Source organism: Lynx rufus, unplaced genomic scaffold (genome assembly GCF_022079265.1).
Source record: "Lynx rufus isolate CCGP_SWC_20201006 ecotype Redwood Valley unplaced genomic scaffold, mLynRuf1.p SCAF_20, whole genome shotgun sequence".
Lineage (NCBI taxonomy): Eukaryota > Metazoa > Chordata > Mammalia > Carnivora > Felidae > Lynx > Lynx rufus.
Genome location: NW_025814835.1, coordinates 25025727 through 25038615, shown reverse-complemented (window position 1 = coordinate 25038615; position 12889 = coordinate 25025727). Strand labels below are relative to the sequence as shown.

The window sequence follows — 12889 nt, the reverse complement described above, 5'->3', positions numbered from 1 at the left end:
CTCCAGGCCCCGAGCCTAGGCCCTCCGTTGGTGGCATCTCGAACTAAAGCCTGCTCACTCCTCTTGCTTTGCCCTAGCTCCATGTCAACAGCCTCCAGGCAAACTAAACTTGCCGACAGCCTGCGGCACACAGTGTTAGCAGACAACTGAAAGGTTGTCTTTTTATCTCATGGCAACAGCCAGGTGACTCAGTGGAGAGGCGCTTTTAGTCACTCCGTGTCGCCCTGCGACGCTCCCGTGCGTAGGCGCCACAGCGCCCCACGTGCTCAGAAGAAACCAGAGTCGCCGCAGCCCAACGCCGTCATATCCTGTGCCATCCAGCCGTCCATCTTCATCCTGCTCCGGCCTCTCCCTCCCTCCTTTTCTTCATCTCCATCCTTGAAAGGGACCTAAAACTCACTAGCTCAATTACACGATGTGCCTTAGCTAAATCTCTAGATCCTCACGGTGGGGACACACTTTTTGCAAAGTTTAAAGTGGAAACGTTTTTCAAAACAATGCATGGAAAGTATTTTGCATTCTGCAAAATACTGTTCTGCCCCCTGCCTCTGATCCTCTCAAATGTTTTCTGTGGCAGGCAACCTGGGGGCAATTAGCCCAATTTTATGGATCGAGTACTGATGCTCAAAGAGGTCTGGGGAGACGTGCCCACGTAGAGGCAGAGCTGGGACAAGAACCCACAACGGAGGGCTTTGAGCAGAGCACCCTTCCTCCAGTCCGCGCCTCTAGATGTAGCACCTGGTGCTGCAGCAGCCCACCCGAGGACAGACACACGCACGTTACGTACTCAGTGCAAGCTCCTTAAATTCCGGGAGACTGGCGGCAGCACAGAGCTGGTAAAAGATGTGGTAATTCCGCTCGTCATCTGCCTGAAGGAGGGGAAAAAGTTAAACAGGTTTAGGGCAGTGACCCCCAAGATCGTCCCCTCACTTGTTCTAATCCCAGGGTCCGGAGGTCACATGACAGAGGTCAGGACTTCTGCTCAGGTTTTCCTCCACACCCTCTGCCACCTTCACTTCCCACCCCCGGACTTCTCTTTCACTATTATGGGGCCTTCTTCAAGCTTCAAGATTTTTACCTCTCGTGTATTTTTTCTCCCACATAGAACATCACTGCTCTTTCGCAAATAGTGGAATGGTCAGACAACACACACTTGCTCAGATATCCGTGTTGCCTGGCTCATGTTGCACAGATCGTAACTTGCCTGCAGTAGACTCCCATTCCCCCCTGGGAGGCTTGGGACTAAGTCAGAGCTATGCCCTTGCCCAGCATGACAGGCTGGGGCAGTCACATCAAGTCCAAGACAGAGACTGGACTTAGAGCGGACACTCAGGCTACACCTGCATTAAGTTGGCAGAGTGGTGGCGTGGGGGGAGCTTCAGGAGGCCTGAGCAAAGGAATAAGGAGGTTCAAGGACTGTTCAGAGAAGAGTCTGGACAGTCACAGCCAGATCAGACCTGTACCCAGCACAGTAGGCTGTTTACTTTGCTGCAGTGAGATAAGGATACGGGGCTATTGAACCAAAATTTGGGAGGTGGAGAGAAAGCCTGAACAAAGGGAAAACATTAATAAAACTAGTTAAAAAAAATCATTAGATGTTTGTTAAGCATCAGCATGTAGACAGGCATCTCTGAAAAACAGCTGAGGCTGTTTTGGATGTCCCCTCTGCCGAGGGTCGGGGTGGGAAGAGGGTGTGGCTGGCTCAGACCAGGACACGCACCATCCCAGTTCAAGTATGGGACCATTGAAAAGGGGCTGGAGGAGGACAGTTTTTGGGCTAGGCACATGTCCAAGTAGTGTTTTTTGCGTTTTTAAAAATATAACCTACAAAGTAAGGTTCCTGGGGAGCACTGAAGCCCAGAGACCCCATACAACAATCCTCTAATCCTAAGATTACAACCCACAAAGAACAGGACCATCTTATTCTTCACCTGTCTCTGGTATCTAGCATGTAACAGGCACTCATTAGGTTTGTTGACTGAAACTGGAAACAATACCCACTTCAAAACAATACTGGGTAGACGACCATAGCATTCGAACAAACCCTTTTTGATGAAAGGAAAGAAAACCACAAGAACAAGTGTATTCAATTCCACTTCCAAAAGAGGAGGTGCTCTCTGGGCACAGGAGGCGGATGAGAGGGCAAGTAAACGTCATTCATGGGAGAAAGTACAAAGAAGCCCACGTCCCACCACTCACCTGAAAGACCACTCTGGACTTCTCCAACAGGTAGGTCCTCATGTTGGCACCAATGATGTGGTACCTTTTATCAAAGCCAATCTGAATGTACTTCCCAAAACGGCTGCTGTTGTCATTGCGAGTGGTTTTAGCATTTCCAATGGCCTGCACAGAACAAACAGAAGGAATGCAAAACCAGGAAAGCTTTCTTGACCTCAAGGTTGTAGGTCTGTGGCAGCATCTCCCTTCCCCCAGCCCCCCACTTCCTTACAGGGCTTCCCCTACCATTGGGATGACAATGAGCTGAGCTAAAAACAAAAGTTCATTTCCTGCCTCCTTTACTCCTAAGAATGGCCAGTGAGAGTAAGGACTGGATTGGTGAACTCTGTCAAGTTATCCTACCTGGAATGTGCATATGATGGCTACATGAAGCAAAGGTCTAGAGCATCACCGAGAGCACCATTCTGAGCACTACTTGAGCTATTAAACCAAAGCCAGTATCCAAGAGCTCTGAATTGTTTTGAGACACACAAACCTTAGTGTGCTCTGATCAGACCTCCATGACAAAGCAGTCAAATGTCATTCCAAACTGATAAACTATTTCCAAGAAAGAGACCAAAGATCAACCAACGTCTCTGCACCTCATCACTAGATCAAATCAGGAAGACCTCACCCTCTTGGTACCATTTCTTATGCAGCTGTAGGGGCACCATTCAAAACAGCAGACATTTATTTACATTTAATGTTTATTTATTGTGAGGAAGAGAGATATCCCAAGCAGGCTCCACACTGTCAGCATGGAGCCCAATGCAGGGCTCGAACCCACGAACTGTGAGATCATGACCTGAGCCGAAACCAAGAGTTGGATGCTTAACCAATTGAGCCACCCAGATGCCCCTAGAGGATAATTTAAAAGGTGAGCGGCTAAATAACCTGGCATGATTATTCACTTTCTAGAAAACATCACATTGCTAATAAATTGGTAATGAATATATTAATATTTTAGTCCCTCTCACATGTTTACATTCTTACATGGTTGAAAAATATCCACTATACGTTTTCAGTTGTCGAGAAAATTTGTGGCACACAGAGGTTGAAAAAAACGTAAAATCCCATTCCACCCTCTACCCCTTCTCAGCCAAATCCAAGTTCCCAAACTACCGGGATCTCTGGACATCCTAAAACTACACAAGGCTTAGCTGGCATCTGTTATTAACAAGGCAAACACCACAGCTGAAAGCAAATCACTGTGTAAAAGATTACAATAAGAGGGGCACCTGGGTGGCTCAGTCAGTTGAGCATCCAACTCTGGCTCAGGTCATGACCGCACAGTTCATGGGTTCGAGCCTAGTGTAGGGCTCTGTGCTGACAGCTCAGAGCCTAAAGCCTGCTTTGGATTCTGTGTCTCCCTCTCTCTCTACCCCACCCTCCCCACTCTTGTTCCATCTCTCAAAAATAAACATTAAAAAATTTTTAAAAGATCACATTAATAAATGCTCATGGAAACATTCCATTCCTATTTTTGAGGTGAGCAAGTGAGACCTTCAGGCACGCAACCATTCACTCGCAGAAACCAAAGAGCCTAGCTTGCACTAAGGAAGCTATTCAGTCCAAGAGTGACTGCACCCTACATATCCAATTCACCATCCAAGTGCACCGAGTGTTCTGTCCCAAATGTGCACCAATAATCCAGCCTCAATTTAATCAAGTCTCTGAATTTTACTGCCCTTTTACAGGAAACCTAGGGGAGAAAGGGAACATATTACCAACATCATGAGGATACAATTAGCAAAGTCCAGTTTGTGGAAAATTCCAAAAGATAACCTTGTTTCCATAAATACGTTTCCATTTCAAAATTTCAAAATATTCAAATTCCATGATTTGTAAAGCAGCACCAAGAGCCTCTGCCCTACCTGAGACCACCCCCTGTAACGGCCTAGGCAGTGCTTGCCCAGGGCCTAACGATCACCGTCAAAAGATCTATCCTTCTCACCTCACGAGGGCTGTTTTGAGAAATGATACACCTGTAAGTACTTTCAAAAGTATGTAACGTCACCCACAAAAAGGTTATTTATTACCGCCAACCCATAAACTCAACCTAGGTAGGAAGGACTCCCAACTTGTGTGTAAAGATCTCACTTGATTTTTGTGGCTAGATTTTTCTGGTTATCCCCTGACTCGGGAAACGTCTTGATGCATAAGGAAAACAAGTCCAGTTATCATAGATAACAGAAAAACAGGTTTTAACCTCGAGTCTCACAGACCAAAAACAACAAAAAAAAAGCAAAAATGATGCAAGTGGTTAAAATCTGGAAAATGAGCCATGCTACAGCAGGAAATTCTCTCTCTGACACACACACACACGCAAAACACAAAACTCATGTGACCAATAAACCTAAGAAAAGACAACCTCAGTGGTCATCAAAGAACTGTAGATTAAAACAGCAGCCCAGAAGGGCCACAGCAAAGAACTCTGACATTACAGAATGAGGAGGGTGTGAGGACAAAGGAACTCTCCTACGTTGCCGGCTCACATGGAAACAGGAACAACCATCCTGAAAAGTAACTGGACCTATCTAGTAAAATTGAATATACACACACCTAACAGGCAACTCTATTCTAGGCAGGTTGTATTTAACAAAAAAAGAAATCCATCCTAAATGCACACAAGTAGGGGAACAGATAAAGTGTAGTGTGTTCACACAATGGGACACTATAAAGCTAGTAAAAGTAAGCTAGAGCATGATTCAGGGATAAATTTAAAAGATGTTGAGTGGAAAAAGTTGCAAAAATGACAGAATACACTACCATTCACATAGGACATAAGAGGACCACCTTCTTCATTGTTTATGCATATGCAAATATGTAGTGAGACCAAATGGCCCGGAATAACTTCAGTAGGATTAGGATTATACAATATGAGAGACATACCCATAGTGTGGAAGCACAGGGAAGGGAGCTATTAGCCATTCCCAGCACAAGCGGAATGGCGTTAAGGAATGTAAATTGAGGGTCTTCAAGGGTGAGTAGAATCTGATAGCAGGGAGGGAGGGGGTTCTAGTGATGGATATGGTGTGGGCAAAGGGACAGGGCACCTGAGAGTGTGGGATGGCCAGAGTGTGTTGACACGAGACAAGAGCGAAGTTATTTTGGGTGCAGACTCTCATATGAATAGGTTAATAGTTGTAGGCCTTGTTTCTTGAGCTTAAAAAAAGTCAAATCCCCCAAATTACATAGTAAGTGGTCTTAGTTTATATTGTGTGTGCTCATTGTACCCCTCGCCCCCCTTTCTCCCAGGATGGGGGAGCCTCTGGCCCCTGGACTTGTGTGCATGCAGACTCTGGTCATCCCAAGAAGCTACATGATGCTACATGATCCCAAGAAGCTGGTCTGGACTTGGTTCTGTCCCTGCTCTAACAGTCTCCTGATTACCAATATCCTTTTAATCAGTGCAGACTTGTGAGCAAATCGCTGCCGGGATGCTGGCAAGCTCTTACACAGAGTGGGGGCAGAGAGCTCTGGCACGGAGAGTAAATCATCCCAATCCACCCTCGAGTCGCCTTTAATTCAAACAACTGCCACTTAGCACAGCTGGCTGGGGATTCCACCGTCTCAGATTGTCCTCAACTCTGTCTCCCCAGGAGGCGGCTGCAGTTGCCAGGGTGCAGAAATAATGAGATGATCGAGGAGCATAACTGATTGCTCAGCCAGGAGGTGCCGTCCTGAGCTGGGACAGGGGCAGAGTCGTCAGTCATCAGCTGTCTCCTGATTAGGACAAACTTGTGTTGCCTATAACCCTCGGAGGAGCCACAAAGCTGACTGGGCTTCCTGACACAAAGACCCAGCTAGACTCCAAAGTCATGAAAAGTTAGGTTTTAGCACCATAGAAGCTGCTTTCTCTGCTCAACAACACTTCCTAACCCACCCAGAGTTCTTTCCCGGCTGGGACTCTTCCTTTCCACATTTATAGCCAAGATTTCTCTCAAATGTAACACTTAAAGGTCAAGGGACAGTCTCTAAGATGACCACGTTCTGTAGTTTGACAGACTGAGCCCTAAGGAATTACCCAGATGGTTTCCAAAGTACCAACCTGCACAAGGCAGAAATTTAACATTGCGCATCCAAACCACTGTAGCATTTAGTTATGTGACATCGTGCATGAGGAGGCTGCTTTGTGTGTACATTCCCCTTTAGACTTTAGCAAGTGAACCACATTGTGTGTTTTGGGGAGTGTGTGTTGTTCTCACATTTCTCCCATGCCAAAGTACCCTGAATCCCCAGCAATGCACCAGCCCATTCAGGACATAATAGATATTGAAATGTTAGATCTTTTTAGATAACTATAATTTAAAAAAAACATTCCCCAAATAGGAACTCCGATGCCTGCATGCTACTGTCCAGTGGCATTATTCACACTGGCCAAAAGGTGAAAACCCAATGATTCATCAACAGAGGAATGAATTAACAAAATACAGCATACCCACACAGCAAAATGTCATCCAACCATAAAAAGCAAAGACATACGCCTACATTCTACAACATGGATACACTTGGAAAACATTAGGTGAAATAGGTCAGACACAAAAGAACAAATGTTGTGTGATTCCACTTATAAGAGGTACCTAAAACAGGCAAATTCATAGACACAGAAAGTAGAATAGAGGTTACTAGGGTCTGGGGGCTGGAAAGCAGAACAGGGAGTTGTTCTTTAACAAGTACAAATTGGGATGATGAAAAAGCTCCGGAAGTGGATGATGGTGACAGTTGCATAACACTGTGCATGTCCTTAATTCAATTGTTCATGTAAAATAATTGAAATGGTATATTTTATGTACGTTTAACTACCATAAAACAAGTTTAAAAAATCTTGTCTTGAACATGTTTAATGTGGTGATCTACCTTCATTAAATTATCATCTCGGGGGCGCCTGGGTGGCGCAGTCGGTTAAGCGTCCGGCTTCAGCCAGGTCACGATCTCGCGGTCCGTGGGTTCGAGCCCCGCGTCGGGCTCTGGGCTGATGGCTCAGAGCCTGGAGCCTGTTTCCGATTCTGTGTCTCCCTCTCTCTCTGCCCCTCCCCCATTCATGCTCTGTCTCTCTCTGTCCCAAAAATAAATAAACGTTGAAAAAAAAAATTTTAAAAATAAATTATCATCTCGGCTAAAATTACTTTGTTCAGTCACCAGAGAGAACTTCCCTTCTCTGTTTTGCCTAGAAGAACTACATACTGCTTCCAAAAGAGGCAGCGTTCTGTAGCTTTGAAAACTTACTACCTTAAAAATGCACTGAGGTTTGAAACTCAGGGGCGAAGGAAAGGCCGAAAGCCTGGTTTCACTCCCATTTGAGATGAAACATGATGTTAACTGTAGATTACAATCTTAGCTGCCTCAATTCATAGGTGCACAGATGGATGATCCAGGGTAGGCCGAAGCCACGGTCCACCACATTCTGAATGGAAGCCATGGCCAGGCCACCATCTTGGGCTTAGAACAAATGCTGTGAGCAAACAGGCTATCAAGTTGAATGTCCAACAATATTAGTATGTTTGCAGCCAATAAGGCAGTTCATAAAAAAGCTCAATGACATGGGGGATAAGGTTTATGACTGCAATACTCAGTGAAACAACTGAAAGGAAACAGACCCAAATGTTGAACAATCCTCAGCAAGCTGTAGGGTTAGGCAGGGACTTATTTCCTTTTACTTGTCCATATCTTCCAGTGAGCCCTTACCTTTTTCATAGGCCAATGGTTCTCAAACTGTGGTACTCAGACCATCAGAATCATCATCACCTAAGAACTTAATAGAAAGGCAAGTTTTGGGACCCCTACCCCAGACCTTCTGAATCAGAAACACTGTGGGTGAATCCAGCAATCTCATTTAACAAACCCTCCAGGTGATTCTGATGCAGTCACGTTTGAGAACCATTATAACAGAATAAAAGTTTTCCTGTTTGCATCTGTTTAATAAAAATGCCTCCAACTGTATTGACCATTTCCCAATCCATATAAGAACAGTATGGAAACTGGCTTTTGTTGAATTGTTAATGAATATATTGTGTCCTGTCAGTAGACAGAGAATGCAAGTTCTACAAGATAATCCAACTGTGTCGTCAGGAGACTATGCCTGTAAAAGCCATGAATTCCTATGAACTGAGACTCAGAATTTACTCCAGCACTTGGTAAAGGAAGGGGGGGGGAGGGGATCTGGGAAGGTCCAGGCAGGTTCTTGTTTCCTCCAGCTCCAAAAGAATCTGAGAGACCAATCATCTTGGTGACTTGGCTCTTAATCAACGCGGCTCAAGGCACTGCAGAGAAATCTGATGCTATTTTGGCAGCTTTCAGTCTCAAACGAATTTTTCCTAAAACAAAGGAGCTGCCCCAAACTGGCAGGGGGCCGATTCCTACCAGACTGTAACCTAGACGATAATCAAGAGCCTCCATTTCAGAGTCGGAAACCAAAGCTGGCCAGAGACTGCATGCCCATTTAGATCTACTTTATCAGAATTAAGTTTTTATGGAGGAAAGAAAGAGAGAAATGGAGCTGTGACCCTCAAACATGATGAGTTACAGCAGGATCTAAGTTTTAGGCAATCTCTCTGGCCTTGTACTTGTACTGACTGCTCTGAGGCTGGGGGTGAGGAGTCAAGATCCAGACAGAACCCAAGCTGGCCAGTTCATGCCACCATTGGTAACTGCTTTCTGAGGATCAATAGATTCTGTGTCACCGCATAGCTTTTGGTCCCACCCTTCCCCTCAACCCCCAAATAAAATGTCCAAATGTTTTTAGGAGAAAAAAGGAATCTTCTACATAGTCCTCCCAGCCCTGCCCAAGCAAATTGCCCTCCTGATCCAGCAGGCCTTCAAGCATTGGATGGTTCAGGTGAAATGCAGATTTGCTAACACATGATGGCAGGAGGGGAGGGGACCAGCAGCAGAGGGGAAGGTAGAATGGAGGGACATTCACTAGAGCATCCAGCGGAGTCAAGGGACAAGGAGGACAGGAAAAGGACACTCCACTCTGTACTAGGGACTTGAGAGGCACTACCAGGTTAGAGTACTCCCAATTCCGTGGTCTTAGGGGCACCTTTGGAATTTTTTCCTCAGTTGTAGACAATGGACTCTCCGGGGAAGCACGAATGTGGGCACATGCACCGCTTTCTAAGGATTCTTGTGGGCAACCACATAAGGCTGGACACCCAGCAGTCTTGCTGCCAGAGGAAGCAACTCCAGCCAGAAGAGCCAAATACATTTGGAAAGGCTTTACCTCCATGATGGGACTGGATGCCAGGACCTTCTCTTCAATGTTGGTGTCGCTGGCCGAGCCACCCACCGTGGCAAAATAGCGCATGGCGTACTTGGCTGACACAGTCTTGCCGGCTCCGGACTCCCCGCTGACTATGATGGACTGGTTCTTCTCATCTCTGGAAGGAAAGAGCTCTGGTCACTTACTTGCTGTGGATAAACTGCTGCCTTCCAGGGGCTCTGTTGACAAGGGCCCGAGCCCAAGAGAATCTTGCCTTCTTTTAAGGATAACAATGAAGAACATTGCCAAAACAGCCTGCCCTCCCTCGGAGGCTTCCACAAGATCCACAAACAGGAGAAGGAAGAGTTCAGCAAAGGGCTTACAAATAGCACATACCCTTCCTAAGGGCCCTCAAGAAGGGAGGCACAGCCAGCCGGTCATGCTTTCACTTCCTCTCTGGATGCAGCACACCCTAAAACATTTCTCTATGTACATACACACGCTCATGCACACACACACACACACACACACACACACACCCTGAGAATTTACATATATGCCTTTTCAGGTATACAGTCTCACCTTTTGATTCTCTAACATGCCCATCTTGTGCCACTGCAAATGTAATTTTTCAAAAACAAGAGTTTTGTGTTTGAGCCGGAAGATATGGTTTTGAATTTCTTATTCATGCGTATGTATCATAAAAGCCATGCTATTAACCACCAGACTGATCTTGCTCCAAGTTTATCAGAAATGAGATGAAACAGCTATCAATTGCAGTCAGAGGGATTTCAGTAAGACCAAATGGAAAGGGGAAAGAAGATACTCTCCCTCAGATATAAATGCATCTATATTTATCCCTTTAAAACAGATAGCAGAATGAGTGACAAGTAATGGTGAGAGCAGCCTCTCAGACCTCTAAGGAACATGGATGTTCAAGCAGAGAGAGAGGGAGAGAGAGAGAGAGAGAGAGAGAGAACACGAGAGAACGAGAACAAATGTTTGGAAAACAGGTTTGGCAAACGAATTGCTTGTAATGGCTATACTCAGCCATCTACATCCAGCTCACAAATCCACTGCCAGGAGGACACGTTGCTCTCGGTCTCCAGTCCCTCTAGAGCGCATGGCACAAAATATACACTCCTAGAGATTAACCTCCTGGCACTGGCCCACTACTACCAGCTCCTGTGGCTTCCTGGGCAGAGCAGGCTACGGGCAGAAGGAAAAGAGAAGCACCACAAGCTGCTCATTATCAACCCAAGTAGACTGCAGCTTATCAGCAAGGGGAACAAATATTGGCTCTGCTTCTGATCTGGATCAACAGCCAAGCAGTGGGGAAGCAGCGTGAGGACACCGATGTCAACCAGAGGACGACTAGAAAGACAGAGATCTGGGCTAGGCGTGGGAGCCCCAAGTAGGCTGGGCTGAAGAAACCCTAACACACAGCCACCATTCAAGTGCAGCAAAGAGCAATGTGGTCTCAGCTCACACAAACTCATCATCAAATGGGGATGGATCTGAGTGAATACCATTGGTCAGTAGACACCATTAAGATGGGGGAAAAAATGGATGCTCCAAATTGGCTATCCAAGCAATTACTTGAAAACATGTAAATCCCACCAAATATTTGGAGGAAAAACAAGCGGCTTTCTGAGATCTCTTATAGTTCTAGGATATCCCTGCTGTCATTAGAGTGTCTTCTTTTCTCCCCTTGTTTCTGAGAAATCTTTACATTGAAAGATGCTGTATAAAGAAGCCTGTAGCAGATGCTTGTGTTTCCCATGTTCACTGAATTTCATAGGACCTCCATCGGACCCCTGGGGATAACAACAGGTGTCACCTCTCTTCTCAATACTTCACAATAAACTCCCTAGAAAACAGCTCAGAAGCACAGCCCTCCCAGACAACTAAGAGTATTAGCAGCTGGACCTCCAGACCTCGACCGTGAACACTCTGAAACAGACCTGAGCTTGACGCCATCTTTGAGACAACCTGTAACTGCCAGAAGGAGAACTGAATTGCAGGAGCCACACCCACAGGCTTGAAGTTTTGCGTAAAGCCTCTACGTTCGACCTAAAATAAATCGATAAGCACAGGATGCATCTGAGCCTTAGTCCTGAGCAGAGGATCACATGTGAAGGAAAAGTAAAGACTACCCAAAGAACTCAGGAAGGTTCTCTGGGAGCTACATATGGATGCCAGGAGAGAAGGAGCCAGAGCAGTGGGGGCAGGGGTGAGGGCCGCCAGGCTCCCCGAGGCAGCAGCACACACAGCAAACTGGAGACACAGAACATGTTCTGGGGCATGACAACGTGTGGACAATGGCATTAGTGCTAACTGCTGCCTAATTTGATGGATATCAGATCTGATGTTTAACATGTAGGCTAAAGTCAGGTAAGTTCACTTTCTTTTTTTCTTAAAGTTTATTTGTGTGTGTGTGTGTGTGTGTGTGTGTGTGTGTGTGTGTGAGAGAGAGAGAGAGAGAGAGAGAGAGAGAGAGAGAGAGAGAGAGAGAGAGCGCTGCGCGCGCGCGCACACGCACGCACACATCCCAAGAAGGCTCCACACTGTCGGTGCAGAGCCTGATGCAGGGCTCTAACTCTTGAACTGCAAGATCATGACCAGAGCTGAAGTCAGACACTTAACTGACTGAGCCACCCAGGAGCCCCAAATTCACCTCTTGTTAGACCATTCTAAAATGTTTTAAGTTTGTTTGAGAGCAAGAGAGAATGTGAGGGCAGGGGGCAGGGCAGGCAGAGAGTAAGGGAGAGAATCCCAAGTAGGCTCCACACTGTCAGCACAGAGGCTGATGAAGGGAGATCATGACCTGACCCCAAACCAAGAGTTGGACCCTTAACCAAATGGGCCACCCAGGCACCCCCCATTCTAAAGCATTTTTAATTGAGGGGCCTCGCAGGGGCTGCTACGGATTCTGTGTCTCGCATCCCTCGGACCTATCCCAGGAGTTTCTGAGCTGAGACCACAGGGTCTGGAGGCTTTTTGGGTTTCTCGCTTGGGATTTTGGGCTCGCTGCACAGCCTCTGGAGGGGCTGCTTGGGAATCTGTGTCTCCCATGCCTCGGACCTTCCCCGGGAGTTTCTGAGCTGAGACCACAGGGTCTGGAGGCTGTTTGGGATTCTGTGACTCCTTTCTCTCAGGTACAGGGAGCGGCTTCAGCTCCCTGACAGGGAATGACGTCAGCCATGGTAAGTGACTCAGGACCTGGAGGCCCGGGGCTCGCAGATGGCCCGGTTCTGGCCATCAGCAGGAGCTTTGTAACCCTTCACCACATTGCAGAGTGTACACCCATCCCCCCAATTTGCTGCAAGGTTATAGGAGACGATCTCGACACTCTTTGCAATGATGGTGTTGGAGTTCAGCCAAACTGGACTACTGGCCCTGAAACTGCACACTTCCCCACCACCGCCCTGCATGGTTTTCCCTCTACTTGACCTCGCCCCTTTGCCATGT

The 12889-nt window shown here is 46.6% G+C and overlaps 1 protein-coding gene across 1 annotated transcript in view; it reads right to left on the bottom strand.

Moving 5' to 3' along the window:
* The window catches only part of MYO5B (myosin VB), a 203581-nt gene that overhangs the window by 138325 nt on the left and 52367 nt on the right, over positions 1-12889 (bottom strand). Inside the window, exons 5-7 of the mRNA XM_047086219.1 lie at positions 9440-9596; positions 2200-2343; positions 788-869 (exon numbers count right to left, since the gene is read on the bottom strand). Coding sequence (XP_046942175.1) covers positions 788-869; positions 2200-2343; positions 9440-9596 — 383 coding nt within the window. The remainder of the gene's footprint in view (positions 1-787; positions 870-2199; positions 2344-9439; positions 9597-12889) is intronic.